Source organism: Oncorhynchus gorbuscha, linkage group LG03 (assembly GCF_021184085.1).
Source record: "Oncorhynchus gorbuscha isolate QuinsamMale2020 ecotype Even-year linkage group LG03, OgorEven_v1.0, whole genome shotgun sequence".
Taxonomy (NCBI): Eukaryota; Metazoa; Chordata; class Actinopteri; order Salmoniformes; family Salmonidae; genus Oncorhynchus; species Oncorhynchus gorbuscha.
The window spans coordinates 66,919,935-66,941,965 of NC_060175.1; the positions used below are offsets into that span (position 1 = coordinate 66,919,935).

Below are 22,031 nucleotides of genomic sequence, written 5' to 3' on the forward strand. Positions count from 1 at the left end.
AAAGCAGGCAGACAGGCATCGGGGCATTCAGTTCCTGTTCGATTTAATGTTCAAATGGGCAAAATGAGTGACCTAAGATGAGTCGGATCCAGTATCTCAGAAGCTGCCACCCTCCTGGGCTTTTCACACACGAGTGTCTAGGGTTTACAGAGAATGGAGCGACAAACAGAAATCATCCAGTCAGCAGCAGCAGTCCTGTGGGTGAAAACAGCTTGTTGATGAGAGGTCGAAGGAGAATGGCAGGAATCGCACAAGCGAACAGGCGGGCCACAGACAAATAATGGGACAGTACAACAGTGGTGTGCAGAACGGCATCTCGGAACGGACAATTAAATCGATCTTTGTCACGGATGGGCTATTTCAACAGACGACCACACCGGGTTTCACTTCTATCAGCTAAAAAGAAGAAGCGGCTCCAGTGGGCACGCGATCACCAACACAATTTAGGAGTGGAAAACCACACCTTGTAGAATGCCCCGAAGAAGTCAGGCTGTTCTGGAGCCAAAGGGGAGTCTGACCCTGTACTAGATGGGTGTACTTATATTAAACTTGCAGGTGAGTGTATCTATTGTGCATGGGAATACTTTTGAACACATTTGTTTATACAGTCCTTTGTGTCTGTTGTTTAAAGAACTTTGGGGGGGGGGGGGACGGGTAAAATTCAGCCAGTTCTTGCAAAAGAGATAAACAAGGTGATTGGGGGTTTGGAGTGTTTCAATGGAGATTTTCATTAGACTTACTTAAAAGAATCTTCAGTTGGGAAACCCTGCCTTAGTACATGGATAGTCTAAGTAAGACTAATGAAAATCTCCATTAAAACGCTCCAAACTCCCAATCACCTTGTTTATCGCTTTTGAAAGAACGGGCCAGCGCTGCCTAGACCTTAACCCCATTCCACCAACCCCCCTTACCATGTCTTGGTCTAGGAATTCAAAAAGACACAATCATTCACAATTTGCATTACACTTTGTGCACGTTTATTTACAAAGTGTTTTTTTTTTTAAGTATAAATTGTACTGAAATATGGTTTCCGTGTTAGTTTGAGTGTGTGTATGTGTGGGTGTGTGGTCAGGAGATGAGTTCAGTGTAGAGAGTCTGGTTGTTGTAGTCGGCTGGTCTGCCCTGGGTCAGGGGGGAGAGACGGGCTGCCTCCCAGGCCAGGCTGGGGATGCCCAGCACTCATAAAGCAGAAAGGCACGTGGGTAATCTTCCCATTGGACCAACACTGTAGAGAGAGAATTCACTACAGTCACTAGGATGAGTTAAGTTACACCTCACTACACCTGTTGCTCTAGTCACTGATGCACTACTGTACAACAATAGCCATGTAAAAGGGAATTCGTGTGTGTGGACCATGTACCATTTTATGTTGCCCATGTCTCCCCATACGAATGGAATTAAGGCAGAAACAACTTGAGGTTTGAAAACAGCTCTACATTTCAAGTTTATCAGTGAACTCTAGCTTTATTAAGACCAGTTTAAGCAGCACTGTGAGGCGTCGTCTAAATGACTGGAGGCCCGCGAATGTAAAGAGAAGAGTTTGAAGAGAGACTAACCACAGTGAGCTGGGCTCCATGCTGGTAGTTGGGGTTAAACTGCATCAGTCTGGGCTCTGTCCCGGCCTCCCCCTGGACAAAACCACTGACACACACACACACACACACACACAGTTATTACCACTGAGATTCAAACAACTGATTACCACTGAGATACCTTCCTGGCAATGTAACATACTAGAGCACATACCATGGCAGAAGCTTAAAAGCGGGGCTGATTTGAGTCTTGAACACTGCGATCATGGCAGGGCGGCCTGCTCCGGCGTCTCCTGGCGGAGCCGATGAGAGGGAGGAAGTGAGCGGAGGAGAGAAGACGTCAAAACACACACAATCTCTCAAGTCGGAGAAAGTGGGAAGAGACAGAACAAGCCTGACCTTTGACATGCACGGCTAGACGCTCTCCTCTCGGATCCCACGCCAATGACTGGATCTCTCCTCCGACCCTGACACATAGACAAAACGCAACAATCCAATCGGTGAGGGTAATCGACAACTAGTGAAGTAAAGGACTAGCTAACACGGGCCTTTCCTTACGTGATATCTCCGTCAGGTGTATTTAAGGTGGTCTCGGACAGGTCGGCCACCACTGTTGCTGCCTTTGGCCCACCTGACATCATTAAGGGCACCCCTAGTGGACAAAGAGGAGAACACACATCAAAACAAACAACGCAAGCACACAGCAGTGTAAACAACTATAAAAAGGTTGAAGTGCCTCATATTGTACATGGAATTGTGTGTGTGTACCTGGGTTGTCAGTGAAGGACAGGGCATAGATGACGGTCTCTCCTTGCACACTGAAGAGCAGCCGACTCCCATCAGGACTCCAACAGCCAGACTAGACAGTTACAGAGAGACAGTTAGCCAGCCACACACACAGACACACACGCGCACACACACACACACACACAATCACACCTGACAGCGTCCCTTCAGACTAGGCCACCGCTCGCAAGTCCACATCCTGGTTTCCCAAACCCTGCAGCAACACAAACACATAAATAACACACACATACAGTAATACAGAAACATCAAGCCGACCAACACTACACGAAGCTCTCCTGCACTACCGTCTCTGACCTGAAGAGGGAGGAGGGTGTAGCTGCCAGCACACGACTGCCATCGGGAGACCAGGACAGGTACGAGACTCCTCCCCCTCCCACGCGGTGGAGAGGCACACAGCTCTCAACAGCGACGTCCCACACCTGACAGAGAGGAGACGGCGAGAAAGAGAGAGACAGACAAGAGTCACAAAGCCCTTACAACATCACAGTAAAATACTTTCACAGCTGAGTAGCAGATCCTGTGTGTGTGTGTGTGTGTGTGTGTGTGTGTGTGTGTGTGTGTGTGTGTGTGTGTGTGTGTGTGTGTGTGTGTGTGTGTGTGTGTGTGTGTGTGTGTGTGTGTGTGTGTGTGTGTGTGTGTGTGTGTGTGTGTGTGTGTGTGTGTGTGTGTGTGTGTGTGTGTGTATTGAGACGATTCCTACCAGCATGGCAGTGTCCCTGGGAGAGGCCGACACCAGGAGAGGTCCGTTAGGTGACCATGCGACGGACGTGACGGGGGAATGGCCTGGGTGAGACAGGACCTGGGCACAGCCAGAGGAAGGCCTGTAGGAGGGAGGGAGACCAAAAAAAGATTGAGAGAGAAATAGGGAGGGCAGAGGAAAAAGAACATTCAAGACATAGAAATGACTCTATAATGCACACAAGTGTGTGTGTGTGTACCTGGTAGAAAGTGAGGTGGGGTCCACGTGCCAGACAAGCAGGCAGTTGTGACAGGCGACGGCCAGGGCAGACGCACACAAAGGCTTCCACTGCAGAGCCGCCACACTGCGCTGCAGACGGTGCTTCAGGGTGGGAGTAGTAGCACTGAGGAGAGAGAATGTGCGAGAGACAGAGAGACGAAGAGACAGGGAGACCAAGGCAGGGAGACAGAGAAGAGAGAATTTCACTCACAAACCGTACGTAAACATTGCAGGAACGGTGCCATAGTTTAAACACTGCACTGCACTAGGCTGGTCTGACAATATGATTGAGGACATACAGTGCATTCGGAAAGTATGTCCCCTTGACTTATTCCATATCGTTAAGCTAAAGCCTTATTCTAAAAAAAAATTTGGGGTCCTCAATCTACACACTATACCCCGTAATGACAATGTACAAACAGGACAGGCAGCGATTACAGCCTTGAGTCTTCTTGGGTATGACGCTACAAGCTTGGCACACCTGTATTTGGGGAGTTTCTCCCATTCTTCTCTGCAGATCCTCTCAAGTTCTGTCAGGTTGGATGGGGAGTGTCGCTGCACAGCTATTTTCAGGTCTCACCAGAGATATTCGATCGGGTTCAAGTCCAGGCTCTGGCTGGGCCACTCAAGTCCCAGAAGCCTCTCCTGCGTTGTCTTGGCTGTGTGCTTAGGGTCGTTGTATTGTTGGAAGGTGAACATTCGCCCCAGTCTGAGGTCCTGAGTGTTTTGGAGCAGGTTTTCATCAAGGATCTCTGTACTTTCCTCTGTTCATCTTTCCCTCGATCCTGGCTAGTCTCCCAGTCCCTGCCACTGGAAAACATCCCCACAGCATGATGCTGCCACCACCATGCTTCACCGTAGGGATGGTTCCAGGTTTCCTCCAGACGTGATGCTTGGCATTCAGTCCAAAGAGTTCCATCTTGGTTTCATCAGACCAGAGACTCTTGTTTCTCATGGTCTGCGAGTCTTTAGTTGCCTTTTGGCAAACTCCAAGCAGGATGTCATGTGTCTTTTACTGAGGAGTGGCTTCAGTCTGGTGACTACCATAAAAGCCTGATTGATTGAGTGCTGCAGAGATGGTTGTCATTCTGGAAGGTTCTCCCATTATTCACAGTGGAACTCTGGGCCTCCTGACCAAGGACCTTCTCCCCAATTGCTCAGTTTGGCCCCGTGGCTAGCTCTAGGAAGAGACTTGGTGGTTCCAAACTTCTTCCATTTAAGAATGATGGAGGCCACTGTGTTCTTGGAGACCTTCAGTGCTGCAGATACCCTTCACTAGATCTGTGCCCCGACACAATCCTATCTCAGAGCTCTACGGACACGTCATTCGATCTCATGGCTTGGTATTTGCTCTGACATGCATTGTCAACTGTGGGATCTTATATAGACAAGTGTGTGCCTTTCCAAATCATGTCCAATCAATTGAATTTACTACAGGTGGACTCCAAGTTGTAGAAACTTCTCAAGGCTGATCAATGGAAACAGGATGCACCGGAGCTCAATTTCGAGGCTCATAGCAAAGGGTCTGAATACTTATGTAAATAAGTTATTTCAGTTTTTTTTATACAGTTGCAAACATTTTCACTTTCTCATTATTTGGTACTGTACGTAGATTAAAACATTTTCCTCATCATCTAATCAAATGTTCTAATAACGCTGTAACGTTACAAAACGTGGAAGAGGTCAAGGGGTCTGAATACTTTCCGAATGCACTGTAGGTTTCATCCGAAGCCAGCCCATAGAGTTTGATAGTCAATGACACAGAGACAGAGACAGAGACAGAGACAGAGACAGAGACAGAGACAGAGACAGAGACAGAGACAGACAGACAGACAGACAGACAGACAGACAGACAGACAGACAGACAGACAGACAGACAGACAGACAGACAGACAGACAGAGAGACAGACAGACAGACAGACAGAGAGAGAGAGAGAGAGCACCATTGTGACAGACTTAACCTCTTGGGGTTGTAGATCTTGATGGAATCGTCTGAAAGGGCCACGGCACACTTCTGAGTGTGTGGGTGCCAGGCAAAGCCCCGCACTGCACAGTCCGACCTGAGACACAGGGAGCAAGAACAGGAGGACAACTACAGATACATAGCATACTTCAGCCATGATTTCAGAGAGCATGCTTTTGTGAAAGTAAACAAATACCTCACATTTGACAAGGACATACATAACATAAGAGAGAGTATATTTAAGGATCCGACTGGGGATTCATCAACTAAATAAGGTAGTCTTACCAGTCCAGCACTTGGGAAAACTCGGCGGTCATTTCCTCGCTGCTCAACTGAAGACAAAGGGCAAAATAACGACAGTCACTTAGAGAAGCCTGCAGAATCCAACACACCCCGGCAAGTTCTGTATTGTTTGATTGGAACTGCCTGAGAATTAGCCATGTGAAACGACAGACTGGACCACTTACTGTTAGGTGAGGAAACAGAGAGCTGTGGAAGGAGGAAACCCAGCGTAGCAAGGCCAGGACACAGCTCGAGCTCACCCCTAGCCACTTAGGCACTGGGAACACACTCAATTAGGAGACGGACTGAAACACTCAAATCAACCTGTAACATTGGTTTACATGTCGAGGTCAGGTAACCTTGTTGAACGTGATGGTATGAAAATGCTTTTAGAACATAATATTACACATTTTTCGAGAGATGTTTTATTTTATTTTTAAAAATGTAACCTTTATTTAACTAGGCAAATCGGGTAAGAACAAATTCTTATTTACAATGACGGCCTAACCCGGGCCAAACCCCGGACAACGCTGGACCAATTATGCGCCGCCCTATGGGACTCCCAATCACGGTGGGATGTGACGCAGCCTGGATTCGAACCAGGGACTGGAGTGACGCCTCTTGCACTGAAATGCAGGGCCTTAGACCTCTGCGCCACTCAGGAGCAGCCGTAATCAAACATGTGAATAAACTAAAAGCTAAAACAACCAATTTGAGCTCGAAAAACAACAAAATACTCGCAACCACGATAACAAGCCTGTATAGTCCGGTCAAAAATGCATTTGCATATATGAGCACATTCATCTTGGCTACATTACATGGGCAGAGGCATCAAGATCTACTGTTACCCGTCATTAGTAAACTAGCTAAATGCATGATGTCTACAATCACATTCAAAGCAGTTAGCTAGCATCGAATAAGCGCCTATTGTTCATTCAAAAACCCACTTACACATGTTTTTGTGTTCATTCGGAGGGTAAGCTCTAGCTGTGTTAAACATTACAGTAGTTTTGACATGGGTATCGGGACAAACTGCGATAGCCAAAGCTAGCCAACAGGCTAACTGCACGGTAATGCCCACAATAACAAAGTCAATTTTGCTGGCAGATCACGTACACTACACATTAAAACGGTATTCAATATTGTTTGCAGTGAGGGACTTCAGATGTGCCAAACCTAGGAGAGGCTAGCTAGATACCTGGGCTAGAAAAGCGAGTATTCAGTCAATGCAAGATGGTTAGGTGTCTGTCTGTTCTGAAAGAGTTAGCTACCAATATGCAGGGTTGTTAACAGTGTCCACTCCTGTTAAATCAATGGCACCTATTGGTGAGAGCTACCAAATGATGCTGCCAATGTCCATAGTAAAAATAACTGTAGCAAGACGTCCCGCTAACGTCACTAGATGGCAAAACATCCATCAATGATAGCGGAGCTTACTGTGGTTTGGACGAGCTGGCTAGCTATGGATAGCCAACCTTGCCGGGGTATCTATTTTTGTCAATTTATCATTCATGCCACGTTACACGACTCATTTCTAACGGAACAGCCTTCTAGAAATGGCACTTATTTTCCTATGTTTTTAATTGTCAAAATGAAAACACTCACTGAGGCTAATAACATGCATTGTAATCTGGGCCGCTTGTCAGACCAACCATTCCAAGTGATGCCAGTGATGATGCGTTATCAAAACGGCGGCATGCAGTAGTCAACTGAGGCCAACGTTTAAATGTTTGAACATAAATTTGTTTTGGAGCAGTTTTAGGTGTAGGGATATGCTTCTTTATCATGTTTGGTTATCAAAATGATCATCTTTAAAAAAAGATACAAAGTCTTGCATGACAATTTCTTTATCTAGAGCCCACGCTTGCATGTAATAGTTTCGTGACGGCGAAAGAACGACGATAACATGGCACTCACCCTCTGCACTGGAGTTGGCGATCTCATTTAGGAGTCCAGACAGGCCGGCATCACGCCTAGCAGACAGAGGTGGGGATTAGTGAACAGGGCTTCGAGAATTGCGAGAGAGTGAGAGAGAGAGACACACACACACAAGCCCCTGCACTCCTCGTGTACAGCGTCTCACAGTGGTCCCTGAAGGCCGACTTGCTGCTGCTCTCTTGGCGGCTGTGAGGCTTCAGTGACTCTCGCGGGAAGTACAGATTCAGAGCAGGTGAATCCTACAGCAAAATGGAAACACATACAACATTATTCATACACTGTAGCTCTTGCTCTCCACACACACCATTGCCTAATAGGTGATAACATTAAACATCCAAGCAATGCAGTGGCAGACAGTTTGTAGCAACTCGGTAAGTTACACTGTAGCTAGTGGTGACTAGTAAGTTAACAGGGGTGGGTATAATTTGTGGATCGTTCCAACAGGAATCTGTTCCAAAAACGTAAAGTACAAGGTTGCCAACAAACAACGCATACAAAGTAGCATGATCAACTCACCGCGTATCTTATTCTTAATGTTTGCCCATAGGCTACCAGAGTGAGGAAAGACATTTTTCGGGAAATAAACGTGGTGAGTGAAAAACGTTATGAAATAGCCCACTCTCTACCCGGCATCTTATTCTGCCGCTATTCAAAATTGTATGCGTTGTTTTGTTGGCAACCTTTGTTATTTGCGAAGTTTTTTGGAACAGATTCCTGTTGGAACGTTCCACATATTATACCCATCCGGTTAACAGTAGTAGGGATTGACAATGATACGGTAGCCCGCCCACCTCAAACCAGACGGATGGATCTGTGTTGGACTCGTTGTATTGAGAAGTCTCTCCATCGCCGGACAGCGGTGGGGGGAACAGAGCCAAAGAACACATCATAACCACATTCCTCCTGGAAAAAAAGACACATCACATTTAGCAAACTCAACATGCAGCCATCACATGCAGCTGCTAGCGAAGTTAGCTAGATTGCTACCTAGTCCTAAACGTTAGCTAGTACGCTTAGTTATGATTGGCAATTTAGCCATGCTAGCAAGCTAGACCGAGAATTACTAAAAAACAACTACTCAGTTGCCCATGTAGCTGATGTTAACTACCTTCCTTTTCCTGTAAAATGTAGCTAGGTTTGCTTCAAAACGCAGGTCAGCGACCGTCAGGAAAGTTTCGTAAACTACGGAGGCCTGTAACAGGCATACAATACGGAGAATTTACACAACGCGGACGTACTTTGTCCAATGGTGCATGCGCTGCTGTCATCTACCGGAAAAATAGCAGCATTACATCCTACTTCTGTTCACACCAGATGTTGGGGGGTAGAGCTGGAGCAGAGCGATCCCAGTTTGACAGGAGCTCGGAGCGAGATTCTCAAAGGCTGGAGCGTCGGCCTTTTCGCACGCTCCAGTAGCGCTTACTTCACGACTTTAGGCATGCCCGGCCCAGCATGTATTTGTAATCTACTTCTGTGCTGCTATAGCCCCTTTGCTTTAGCTATTGACCTGGAGTTAGCTAAATATTTTCATAAAGAAACGGATAAAACACACATGTGCCTAATCAAGATGACGTACAAATGATGAGGAGCAAGAGAGGGAGTTGTCCACAACTAAATAATCATAATGGAATCTGAAAGGACACGTGTCCCGAGGCATGGTGGTGTACTACATTCACATGCTAAAATAAAGGAATGAGGTGATAGCTAACTACGTGTGTCATTGAGCAAAGTGTTTCTAAACAAAAAAACACATATCTTAAACGTTTCGTTCATGTTTGTTCTATTATCTATCTATACAATAGGCCATAGTTGGCCCAATAGGCTTGGTATATGCCGGTATTCAAGAAGCTTTCCGTTTTGATTGGGTTATTTTGCCTTAAAAACCTTTAGGCCTACCTATATAAATAACTCCAAAATCAGGGTCTCTGCCCAGCCTGTCAAGAATGGCGAAAATGATGTTTAGCATCCTGCAAGTGTGGAATGGATACTCTCCGCTACTGGCCCGATCTCCAGGCACCATCGCATGAGCCTGAAGCCACAGACAGGCCAAACTCATGTTTCTAAAAATGTATTCTAAAAATAAATTCAAAGGCAATAATGTCATTTATCGTTTAATTTGTATTTAATTATAAGTAAAGTCACAACCTATATACGAAATGTATAGACTATAATGATGTAATACAACAATGTTGAATGCTTTATGTTCCTACCAGCCTTTTGTGTCACACTTGCAAATGCTTCACAATGTATTTCTTTGTAGGCTATAGCCTTGAAATAATATAAATAATATAGCCTGAATAATTCCTTTCCATTCCTTCTTGGGCTCCCTGTCTGGCTCCTGACCTATTTGGAATGTTTATATGCTGTTTAATATGACATGTGCACTTCTTACATTCACCTTTTCATGTTTATTCAAACACTTTTCATTCAAATCATAGGATTTGGTTTCAATACTTCAAAACCAAATAGTAGGCCCGGGTAGTCACAAAAATAGATGGGTGTTGGTTAAATTGTGATTTTAATGAATGGAGAAAATATCGAGCGGCAGTTTTCTTTTTTGAGCACAGAGCGGTTTGAAGCAGAGACGTTGCAAATGACCTGGAGCACCTGAGCAGTGCGGTATTTCCAACAGCTCAACTCCGCTCACAAACTCTGGTTCACACTGATGCTGTTTGTTACTTGGCCTGGATGAACCAAACACATTGTAAAAACGAATTGTAGACATTGAATGTTGGCAGTGGCGACCTGTCATTCAGGGCAGGTGGGGCAGAGCCCCACCGGTTTTGAGCCCCACGTGTTTTTTTTGTTTTTTTTTGGGGGCTTGCCTGTTCTGCATGTTATTTTGGCATTAATACATATCACATATCAGTTTGCAAACAATGTAATATATATATATATATCACTGAGTTAATAAAGCTGCATACAAACGTGGTCTCGTTTTTGTTTTCTTGAGTAAGGCAGCTCCAAAATGCAGGTGTTTCAGCCTAGCTCAGTGTTTTCTGTTGTGGTGGGGCAAGCCAGCAGAAAATGCAGAGAGTTGCACTGTGATTTGCTCAGTGTTCTGTCACTCATATGGACACTACATCACAGCCAAGTCTAAGGGTAGACATCGAAAATTCTAGCCCCTTTGGTGCTGCCACAGAGTTACATTAGAAGTGCCCATCCAAGAAGGCTAAAGGTCACTTGCCACAGATAAAATGACATCAAATCACGTTTTATCTACAGGAGCTTTGATTGGACTGATCATGTCAACATCATACTTTCAAAATCTTAGCTAGCAGTCATCATCATGAAATGTCGACAATCTACTGGCAAATCCTTTTTAATCCTTGTCACATGAAGAGAAATAATTAAGAGAAATGATAGATAAAATGTATTGGTGCTCATCGGCCATTGGACATAAACATTACACAACAAGTTGGAAATCGCAAATTCAACAATGAGTGGTTTGGAAGGAATCAGTGGCTAACTGCTATTGAATGGAGTGGCTGTATCTGTGTGGTCCCAGGTCTAATAATAAGGGTCTCTTTTCCTAGTTTAAAATTATAAACATTCAACATTGGCCATGCTGTCAATGAAGCATGATTTGTGCCACGCTCAAAACAATTGTTAACTCGGAACTGCAAAATCTGACTTTAGTGAATTCAAGACAACTGGGAACTCTGGAAAAACGAGCTACGACTGGGAAAATAAGTTTTGAACTTTCATCCAACGGAATTGTAAATCGGGAACTCATGCCTCTTTCTAGAGCTAAGACCTGCAGATCACTGAGGTCATCATGATTCAACCTTTTTTTTCAAGTTATAAATCCAGAAAATTTTACATTTACATTTACATTTAAGTCATTTAGCAGACGCTCTTATCCAGAGCGACTTACAAATTGGTGCATTCACCTTATGACATCCAGTGGAACAACCACTTTACAATAGTGCATCTAAATATTTTAAGGGGGGTGAGAAGGATTACTTTATCCTATCCTAGGTATTCCTTAAAGAGGTGGGGTTTCAGGTGTCTCCGGAAGGTGGTGATTGACTCCGCTGTCCTGGCGTCGTGAGGGAGTTTGTTCCACCATTGGGGAGCCAGAGCAGCGAACAGTTTTGACTGAGCTGAGCGGGAACTGTACTTCCTCAGTGGTAGGGAGGCGAGCAGGCCAGAGGTGGATGAACGCAGTGCCCTTATTTGGGTGTAGGGCCTGATCAGAGCCTGGAGGTACTGAGGTGCCGTTCCCCTCACAGCTCCGTAGGCAAGCACCATGGTCTTGTAGCGGATGCGAGCTTCAACTGGAAGCCAGTGGAGAGAGCGGAGGAGCGGGGTGACGTGAGAGAACTTGGGAAGGTTGAACACTAGACGGGCTGCGGCATTCTGGATGAGTTGTAGGGGTTTAATGGCACAGGCAGGGAGCCCAGCCAACAGCGAGTTGCAGTAATCCAGACGGGAGATGACAAGTGCCTGGATTAGGACCTGCGCCGCTTCCTGTGTGAGGCAGGGTCGTACTCTGCGGATGTTGTAGAGCATGAACCTACAGGAACGGGCCACCGCCTTGATGTTAGTTGAGAACGACAGTTTGTTGTCCAGGATCACGCCAAGGTTCTTAGCGCTCTGGGAGGAGGACACAATGGAGTTGTCAACCGTGATGGCGAGATCATGGAACGGGCAGTCCTTCCCCGGGAGGAAGAGCAGCTCCGTCTTGCCGAAGTTCAGCTTGAGGTGGTGATCCGTCATCCACACTGATATGTCTGCCAGACATGCAGAGATGCGATTCGCCACCTGGTCATCAGAAGGGGGAAAGGAGAAGATTAATTGTGTGTCGTCTGCATAGCAATGATAGGAGAGACCATGTGAGGTTATGACAGAGCCAAGTGACTTGGTGTATAGCGAGAATAGGAGAGGGCCTAGAACAGAGCCCTGGGGGACACCAGTGGTGAGAGCGCGTGGTGAGGAGACAGATTCTCGCCATGCCACCTGGTAGGAGCGACCTGTCAGGTAGGACGCAATCCAAGCGTGGGCCGCGCCGGAGATGCCCAACTCGGAGAGGGTGGAGAGGAGGATCTGATGGTTCACAGTATCGAAGGCAGCCGATAGGTCTAGAAGGATGAGAGCAGAGGAGAGAGAGTTAGCTTTAGCGGTGCGGAGCGCCTCCGTGATACAGAGAAGAGCAGTCTCAGTTGAATGACTAGTCTTGAAACCTGACTGATTTGGATCAAGAAGGTCATTCTGAGAGAGATAGCGGGAGAGCTGACCAAGGACGGCACGTTCAAGAGTTTTGGAGAGAAAAGAAAGAAGGGATACTGGTCTGTAGTTGTTGACATCGGAGGGATCGAGTGTAGGTTTTTTCAGAAGGGGTGCAACTCTCGCTCTCTTGAAGACGGAAGGGACGTAGCCAGCGGTCAGGGATAAGTTGATGAGCGAGGTGAGGTAAGGGAGAAGGTCTCCGGAAATGGTCTGGAGAAGAGAGGAGGGGATAGGGTCGAGCGGGCAGGTTGTTGGGCGGCCGGCCGTCACAAGACGCGAGATTTCATCTGGAGAGAGAGGGGAGAAAGAGGTCAGAGCACAGGGTAGGGCAGTGTGAGCAGAACCAGCGGTGTTGTTTGACTTAGCAAACGAGGATCGGATGTCGTCGATCTTCTTTTCAAAATGGTTGACGAAGTCATCTGCAGAGAGGGAGGAGGGGGGGAGGATTCAGGAGGGAGGAGAATGTGGCAAAGAGCTTCCTAGGGTTAGAGGCAGATGCTTGGAATTTAGAGTGGTAGAAAGTGGCTTTAGCAGCAGAGACAGAGGAGGAAAATGTAGAGAGGAGGGAGTGAAAGGATGCCAGGTCCGCCATTTTCCTCCATTTCCGCTCGGCCTTCCGGAGCCCTGTTCTGTGAGCTCGCATTGAGTCGTCAAGCCACGGAGCGGGAGGGGAGGACCGAGCCGGCCTGGAAGATAGGGGACATAGAGAGTCAAAGGATGCAGAAAGGGAGGAGAGGAGGGTTGAGGAGGCAGAATCAGGAGATAGGTTGGAGAAGGTTTGAGCAGAGGGAAGAGATGATAGGATGGAAGAGGAGGGAGTAGCGGGGGAGAGAGAGCGAAGGTTGGGACGGCGCGATACCATCCGAGTAGGGGCAGTGTGGGAAGTGTTGGATGAGAGCGAGAGGGAAAAGGATACAAGGTAGTGGTCGGAGACTTGGAGGGGAGTTGCAATGAGGTTAGTGGAAGCACAGCATCTAGTAAAGATGAGGTCGAGCGTATTGCCTGCCTTGTGAGTAAGGGGGGGAAGGTGAGAGGGTGAGGTCAAAAGAGGAGAGGAGTGGAAAGAAGGAGGCAGAGAGGAATGAGTCAAAGGTAGACGTGGGGAGGTTAAAGTCGCCCAGAACTGTGAGAGGTGAGCCGTCCTCAGGAAAGGAGCTTATCAAGGCATCAAGCTCATTGATGAACTCTCCGAGGGGACCTGGAGGGCGATAAATGATAAGGATGTTAAGCTTGAAAGGACTGGTAACTGTGACAGCATGAAATTCAAAGGAGGCGATAGACAGATGGGTAAGGGGAGAAAGAGAGAATGACCACATGGGAGAGATAAGGATCCCTATGCCACCACCCCGCTGACCAGAAGCTCTCGGGGTGTGCGAGAACACGTGGGCGGACGAAGAGAGAGCAGTAGGAGTAGCAGTGTTATCTGTGGTGATCCATGTTTCTGTCAGTGCCAAGAAGTCGAGGGACTGGAGGGAGGCATAGGCTGAGATGAACTCTGCCTTGTTGGCTGCAGATCGGCAGTTCCAGAGGCTACCGGAGACCTGGAACTCCACGTGGGTCGTGCGCGCTGGGACCACCAGATTAGGGTGGCAGCGGCCACGCGGTGTGGAGCGTTTGTATGGTCTGTGCAGAGAGGAGAGAACAGGGATAGACAGACACATAGTTGACAGGCTACAGAAGAGGCTACGCTAATGCAAGGAGATTGGAATGACAAGTGGACTACACGTCTCGAATGTTCAGAAAGTTAAGCTTACGTAGCAAGAATCTTATTGACTAAAATTATTAAAAATGATATTAAAAAAATAGCAGACTTTGATCGTTTGAAGACAAAATTTGCACACGAAGGACCGCCGTTCCACCTTTCTGCATTGAGGAATCGGCCCAGAAGCGGCCTTCTTCCGGAATCAGGTTTCAGACTTGGCCTGGAATCAAAATCAGCCCAAGTACATCAGGCCGTTTCTGTCTACCGGAATTCAGACGACTTTGTCGACATCTTACCAGAATCCCCCCCAGAAGTGGCCCGATGCAAATGTAAATAAATGTATACAAAATTAACCGATTTAGTCATTTTAAATATTGCTCTTATACATTTTATTCATATAAATTATACCCATCCACCCCCAAAACAATGATGTCAGAGGAAACACCGTACACCTGGTGACCGTGTCAGCGTGCATGCACCTGGCCCGACACAGGAGTCAGTCACTACAGTGCGATGCAACAAGGACATCCTGGCCAACCAAACCCTCCACTAACTCGGACAATGCCTGGCCAATGGTGCATCAGCTCATGGGTCTCCCATTCGTGGCCAGCACGGGTACAGAACTAGCATCTGTAACAATGTAGTTTGCACTGTGATGCAGTGTCTTAGACCGCTGCATCACTCGGGAGGCTCCATCCACAAAGTTTTTAATGCTTATCAGTGGCCTTGCACAAGGTATCAAAATACTAAAATACAACTTAAACAGGACTCTTAAATAATTTAATGTAAATGTTAATTGTATTTTTTGATCACAGAAACAACGAGAAAATATGGAAAAATAAATAAATATGAAATGTTAATGATCTCAGCAGTGCCCCGGCTCTCAGAGATCCACTGTGCTAGCTGGGAAGGTAAGTCCAAAAATGTCTTGTATGCTGCTGCATAAATGATGTAATATGCTAGGGAGATATGTATACTGTAGCTAAGAAAGTAATACTAAGTGTATGTTGTGTAGCAAGCTGTTAGTAGCCCATGTGCCTCACCCTAATAATTTGGTTTATTTTCACCTCTTAATTTCACCTACTGTTCTGACTTGGTGGTGCACATGTAGCCTATAACCTGTTTTTGAAAAGTGTAATCATCTAATATTGTAAGAGCTTTCATTGTCTGCTTATATGCCCCCTTTAATTATCCTACAGTTCTGACTTGGTGTACAGGGACAACACGGTAAGAATGGCCCATGTTCTGAATTCTGTCGGCTGTACACTTCAAAGGTGTATAAGTATACCTTAGTATAACTTAAAATAGTTTTATTGACTACGTCCGTCCTAGCTCGCTCATTAATGTCTTAATCGAAATTACGGATTGCCTCTTATCCGCTTGTCATCCTCTTATGCCATAGTTTGCACATCTCAATTGTCAATAGAAACCACATTTGTTCAAACTGTCATGTTTTGTCATTAATTATCATGTCTTGTCCCGGTGCTTCCCCTTCTATTCGTTTCCCTCTGCTGGTCTTATTAGGTTCTTTCCCTCTTTCTATCCCTCTCTCTCCCCCTCCCTCTCTCACTCTCTCGCTCTCTCTTCTCTCTATCGTTCCGTTCCTGCTCCCAGCTGTTCCTATTCCCCTAATCAATCATTTAGTCTTCCCACACCTGTTCCCGATCCTTTTCCCTGATTAGAGTCCCTATTTCTCTCCTTGTTTTCCGTACCTGCCCTGTCGGATCCTTGTCTATATTCACCGTGCTGTGTCTATGTTTTGCCCTGTCGTGTCGTGTTTCCCTCAGATGCTGCGTGGTGAGCAGGTGTCTGAGTCTGCTAGGTTCAAGTGCCTTCCCGAGGCAACCTGCAGTTCTTGATCAAGTCTCCAGTCTGTTCTCGTCTTTACGAGCAGTATTATGCCTTTTGTTTTGTTAAGTATCTTACTGGATTAAAAACTCTGTTTTCGCCAAGTCGCTTTTGGGTCCTCATTCACCTGCATAACAGAAGGATCCGACCAAGGAATGGACCCAGCACTACAGAGGCTCGTAACACTGCCGTCAAGATCCAAGGAGCCATGCTCGGCAGACACGAGCAGGAATTGTCTGCTGCTCGCCATGCCGTGGAGAACCTGGCCGCTCAGGTTTCCGACCTCTCTGGACAGTTCCAGAGTCTTCGTCTTGTGCCACCTGTTACTTCCTGGCCTGCCGAGCCTCCGGAACCTAGGGTTAATAACCCACCTTGCTACTCCGGGCAGCCCACGGAGTGCCGCTCCTTTCTCACCCAGTGTGATATTGTGTTCTCTCTCCAACCCAACACATACTCTAGCGAGAGAGCTCGGGTTGCTTACGTCATTTCACTCCTTACTGGCCGGGCCCGAAAACAGCTATCTGGGAGGCAAGGGCTGATTGTTCTAACAATTACCAGAACTTTAAAGAGGAGATGATTCGGGTTTTTGACCGTTCAGTTTTTGGTGGGGAGGCTTCCAGGGCCCTGGCTTCCCTATGCCAAGGTGATCGATCCATAACGGATTACTCTATAGAGTTTCGTACTCTTGCTGCCTCTAGTGACTGGAACGAGCCGGCGCTGCTCGCTCGTTTTCTGGAGGGACTCCACACAGTGGTCAAGGATGAGATTCTCTCTCGGGAGGTTCCTTCCAGTGTGGACTCTTTGATTGCTCTCGCCATCCGCATAGAACGACGGGTAGATCTTCGTCACCAAGCTCGTGGAAGAGAGCTCGCGTCAACGGTGTTTCCCTGCTCCGCATCGCAACCATCTCCCTCCTCTGGCTCAGAGACTGAGCCCATGCAGCTGGGAGGTATTCGCATCTCGACCAAGGAGAGGGAACGGAGGATCACCAACCGCCTGTGCCTCTATTGCGGATTTGATGGACATTTTGTCAATTCATGTCCAGTAAGAGGCCAGAGCTCATCAGTAAGCGGAGGGCTACTGGTGAGCGCTACTCCAGGTCTCTTCTTCTAGATCCTGTACCTATGTCGGTCCATCTACGCTGGACCGGTTCGGGTGCTACTACATGCAGTGCCTTGATTGACTCTGGGGCTGAGGGTTGTTTCATGGACGAAGCATGGGTTCGGAAACATAACATTCCTTTCAGACAGTTAGACAAGCCTACGCCCATGTTTGCCTTAGATGGTAGTCATCTTCCCAGTATCAGATTTGAGACACTACCTTTAACTCTCACAGTATCTGGTAACCACAGTGAGACTATTTCTTTTTTGATTTTTCGTTCACCTTTTACACCTGTTGTTTTGGGTCATCCCTGGCTAGTATGTCATAATCCTTCTATTAATTGGTCTTGTAATTCTATCCTATCCTGGAACGTATCTTGTCATGTGAAGTGCTTAATGTCTGCCATCCCTCCCATTTCTTCTGTCCCCACTTCTCAGGAGGAACCTGGCGATTTGACAGGAGTGCCGGAGGAATATCATGATCTGCGCACGGTTTTCAGTCGGTCCCGAGCCAACTCCCTTCCTCCTCACCGGTCGTATGATTGTAGTATTGATCTCCTTCCGGGGACCACTCCTCCTCGGGGTAGACTATACTCCATCCCAACGTAAGGCTCTCGAGGATTATTTATCTGTGTCTCTTGCGCCGGTACCATAGTGCCTTCTTCCTCTCCGGCCGGGGCGGGGTTCTTTTTTGTTAAGAAGAAGGACGGTACTCTGCGCCCCTGCGTGGATTATCGAGGGCTGAATGACATAACGGTTAAGAATCAATGTCATCAGCCTTCGAGAAGCCAGGTGCTTTAGTTGGACTTCTTAAATCAGAGAGGGGGATTTAATGTTAGGGCATTTTGATTCTGCCGTTTGTCTAATTGTATGTTTTTCAGGCATTAGTTAATGATGTTCTGAGAGACATGCTGATCATCTTTGTTTTTGTCTATCTTGACGATATCCTGATTTTTTTCACCGTACTCGAGATTCATGTTCAGCACGTTCGAACAGCGCCTTTAGAGAATTGTCTCTACGTAAAGGCTGAGAAGTGCTCTTTTCATGTCTCCTCCGTTAATTTCCGCTGAAGGCATTCAGATGGATTCCGCTAAGGTCCAAGCTGTCAGTGATTGGCCCGTTCCAAGGTCACGTGTCGAGTTGCAGCGCTTTTTAGGTTTCGCTAATTTCTATCGGCGTTTCATTCGTAATTTCGGTCAAGTTGCTGCCCCTCTCACAGCTCTTACTTCTGTCAAGACGTGTTTTAAGTGGTCCGGTTCCGCCCAGGGAGCTTTTGATCTTCTAAAAGAACGTCTCCTATCCTCGTTACTCCTGACGTCACTAGACAATTGTCGAGGTAAGAGGTAGGCGTGGGAGCCATTCTTTCCCAGCGCTTCCAGTCTGACGATGTTGCGCTTATTTTTCTCATCGCCTGTCGCCATCTGAGCGCAACTATGATGTGGGTAACCGTGAACTGCTCGCCATCCGCTTAGCCCTAGGCGAATGGCGACAGTGGTTGGAGGGGGCGACCGTTCCTTTTGTCGTTTGGACAGACCATAAGAACCTTGAGTACATCCGTTCTGCCAAACGACTTAATGCCCGTCAAGCTATTTCTTACCGTCCGGGTAGCAAAAACACCAAGCCTGATGCCTTATCCCGTCTGTTTAGTTCTTCTGTGGCTTCTACTGATCCCGAGGGGATTCTTCCTTATGGGCGTGTTGTCGGGTTAACAGTCTGGGGAATTGAAAGACAGGTTAAGCAAGCACTCACGCACACTGTAGTAACCTCCTTTTCGTTTCCTGTTTCCACTAGTGGGCTCACTCTGCCAAGTTAGCTGGTCATCCCGGTGTTCGAGGCACTCTTGCGTCTATTCGCCAGCGCTTTGGTGGCCGACTCAGGAGCGTGACACGCGCCGTTTCGTGGCTGCTTGTTCGGACTGCGCGCAGACTAAGTCGGGTAACTCTCCTCCTGCCGGTCGTTTTCAGACCGCTCCCCATTCCTTCTCGACCATGGTCTCACATCGCCCTAGACTTCATTACCGGTCTGCCTTTGTCTGCGGGGAAGACTGTGATTCTTACGGTTGTCGATAGGTTCTCTAAGGCGGCACATTTCATTCCCTCGCTAAACTTCCTTCCGCTAAGGAGACGGCACAAATCATCATCGAGAATGTGTTCAGAATTCATGGCCTCCCGTTAGACGCCGTTTCAGACAGAGGTCCGCAATTCACGTCACAGTTTTGGAGGGAGTTCTGTCGTTTGATTGGTGCGTCCTCTCTCTTCCGGGTTTCATCCCCAGTCTAACGGTCAAGCAGAGAGGGCCAATCAGACGATTGGTCGCATTTGAAGCCTTTCTTTCAGAAACCCTGTCTTGGGCAGAACAGCTCCCTGGGCAGAATACGCTCACAACTCGCTTCCTTCGTCTGCTACCGGGTTATCTCCGTTTCAGAGTAGTCTGGGTTACCAGCCTCCTCTGTTCTCATCCCAGCTTGCCGAGTCCAGCGTTCCCTCCCCTCAAGCGTTTGTCCAACGTTCGCACCTGGAGGAGGGTGAGGTCTGCACTTTGCCGTTACAGGGCACAGACTGTTAGAGCCGCCAATAAACGCAGGATTAAGAGTCCAAGGTATTGTTGCGGCCAGAGAGTGTGGCTTTCCATCGCAACCTTCCTCTTACGACAGCTTCTCGTTCCGCGGTTCATTGGTCCGTTCCGTGTCTCCCAGGTCGTCAATCCTGTCGCTGTGCGACTGCTTCTTCCGCGACATCTTCGTCGCGTCCATCCTGTCTTCCATGTCTCCTGTGTCAAGCCCTTTCTTCGCACCCCGTTCGTCTTCCCTCCCCCTCCCGTCCTTGTCGAGAGCGCACCTATTTACAAGGTACGTAAGATCATGGACATGCGTTCTCGGGGACGGGGTCACCAATACTTAGTGGATTGGGAGGGTTACGGTCCTGAGGAGAGGAGTTGGGTTCCGTCTCGGGACGTGCTGGACCGTTCGCTTATTGATGATTTCCTCCGTTGCCGCCAGGGTTCCTCCTCGAGTGCGCCAGGAGGCGCTCGGTGAGTGGGGGGTACTGTCATGTTTTGTCATTAATTATCATGTCTTGTCCCGGTGCTTCCCCTTCTATTCGTTTCCCTCTGCTGGTCTTATTAGGTTCTTTCCCTCTTTCTATCCCTCTCTCTCCCCTCCCTCTCTCACTCTCTCGCTCTCTCTTCTCTCTATCGTTCCGTTCCTGCTCCCAGCTGTTCCTATTCCCCTAATCAATCATTTAGTCTTCCCACACCTGTTCCCGATCCTTTTCCCTGATTAGAGTCCCTATTTCTCTCCTTGTTTTCCGTACCTGCCCTGTCGGATCCTTGTCTATATTCACCGTGCTGTGTCTATGTTTTGCCCTGTCGTGTCGTGTTTCCCTCAGATGCTGCGTGGTGAGCAGGTGTCTGAGTCTGCTAGGTTCAAGTGCCTTCCCGAGGCAACCTGCAGTTCTTGATCAAGTCTCAGTCTGTTCTCGTCTTTAAGTAGTATTATGCCTTTTGTTTTGTTAAGTATCTTACTGGATTAAAAACTCTGTTTTCGCCAAGTCGCTTTTGGGTCCTCATTCACCTGCATAACACAAACACTCAGCCATACCAGCTGTTTAAAAAAAAGTCAATAAATGAGGCTGAATGAACTGTTTCACTGCCAGACAAGGCTCCGCTGATAGCCAGGTGAAGTAGGGGTAGAGTGCAATTAATATATATATATATATATATATATATATATATACAGTACCAGTCAAAAGTTTGGATACACCCATTTATTCAAGGGTTTTTCTTTATTTTTACTATTTTCTACTTTGTGGAATAAGTGAAGACATCAGAACTATGAAATAGCACACATGGAATCATGTAGTAACTAAAAAGGGTTAAACAAATCCAAATATATTTTAGATTTTAGGTTCTTCAAAGTAGCCACCCTTTGCCTTGATGACAGCTTTGCACACGCTTGGCATTCTCTCAACCAGCTTCATGATGTAGTCACCAGGAATGTTTTTCAATTAACAGGTGTACCTTGTTTAAAACTTAATTTGTGGAATTTCTTTCCTTCTTAATGCATTTGAGCCAATCAGTTGTATTGGGACAAGGTAGGAGTGGCATACAGAAGATAGCCCTATTTGGTAAAATACCAAGTCCATATTATGGCAAGAACAGCTCAAATAAGCAAAGAAAAACGTCAGTCCATCATTACTTTAAGACATGAAGGTCAGTGAATGGGGAATATGTCAAAATTTCAAAATGTGGAAAGCTGCCGTTGCAAAAACCATCAAGAGCTTTGATGAAACTGGCTCTCATGAGGACCGCCACAGGAAAGGAAGACCCAGAGTTACCTCTGCTGCAGAGGATAAGTTCATTAGAGTGACCAGCCTCAGAAATTGCAGCCCAAATAAATAACAGACACATCTCAACATCAACTGTTCAGAGGGGACTGCGTGAATATGGCATTCATGGTCCAATTGCTGCAAAGAAACCACTACTAAAGGACACTAATAATAAGAAGAGACTTGCTTGGGCCAAGAAACACAAGCAATGGACATTAGACTGGTGCAAATCTGTCCTTTGGTCTCATGAGTCAAATTTTTTGGTTCCAAGCGCCGTGTCCTTTTGAGATGCGGAGTAGGTGAACGGATGATCTCCGCATGTGTGGTTCCCACTGTGAAGCATG

At 47.0% G+C, this 22,031-nt stretch overlaps 1 protein-coding gene across 2 annotated transcripts; it reads right to left on the reverse strand.

Moving 5' to 3' along the window:
• Positions 1-947: 947 nt before the first annotated feature.
• On the reverse strand, positions 948-8,746 carry aaas (achalasia, adrenocortical insufficiency, alacrimia). Of its 2 annotated transcripts, none has more exons than XM_046343353.1 (17): positions 8,589-8,746; positions 8,272-8,383; positions 7,593-7,719; positions 7,460-7,516; positions 5,728-5,819; positions 5,546-5,592; positions 5,259-5,357; positions 3,278-3,421; positions 3,040-3,160; positions 2,634-2,758; positions 2,472-2,532; positions 2,301-2,391; positions 2,091-2,184; positions 1,932-1,999; positions 1,747-1,825; positions 1,557-1,641; positions 948-1,225 (listed from the first exon to the last, which is right to left on the reverse strand). In XM_046343353.1, the coding sequence occupies exons 2-17, from the start codon at positions 8,368-8,370 to the stop codon at positions 1,082-1,084; spliced, it is 1,533 nt and encodes a 510-aa protein (XP_046199309.1). In that variant the 5' UTR covers positions 8,371-8,383; positions 8,589-8,746; the 3' UTR covers positions 948-1,081. The 2 variants fall into 2 exon arrangements, with proteins under 2 accessions (XP_046199309.1, XP_046199308.1); XM_046343352.1 differs by having other exon boundaries at positions 5,241-5,357.
• Positions 8,747-22,031: the final 13,285 nt, after the last annotated feature.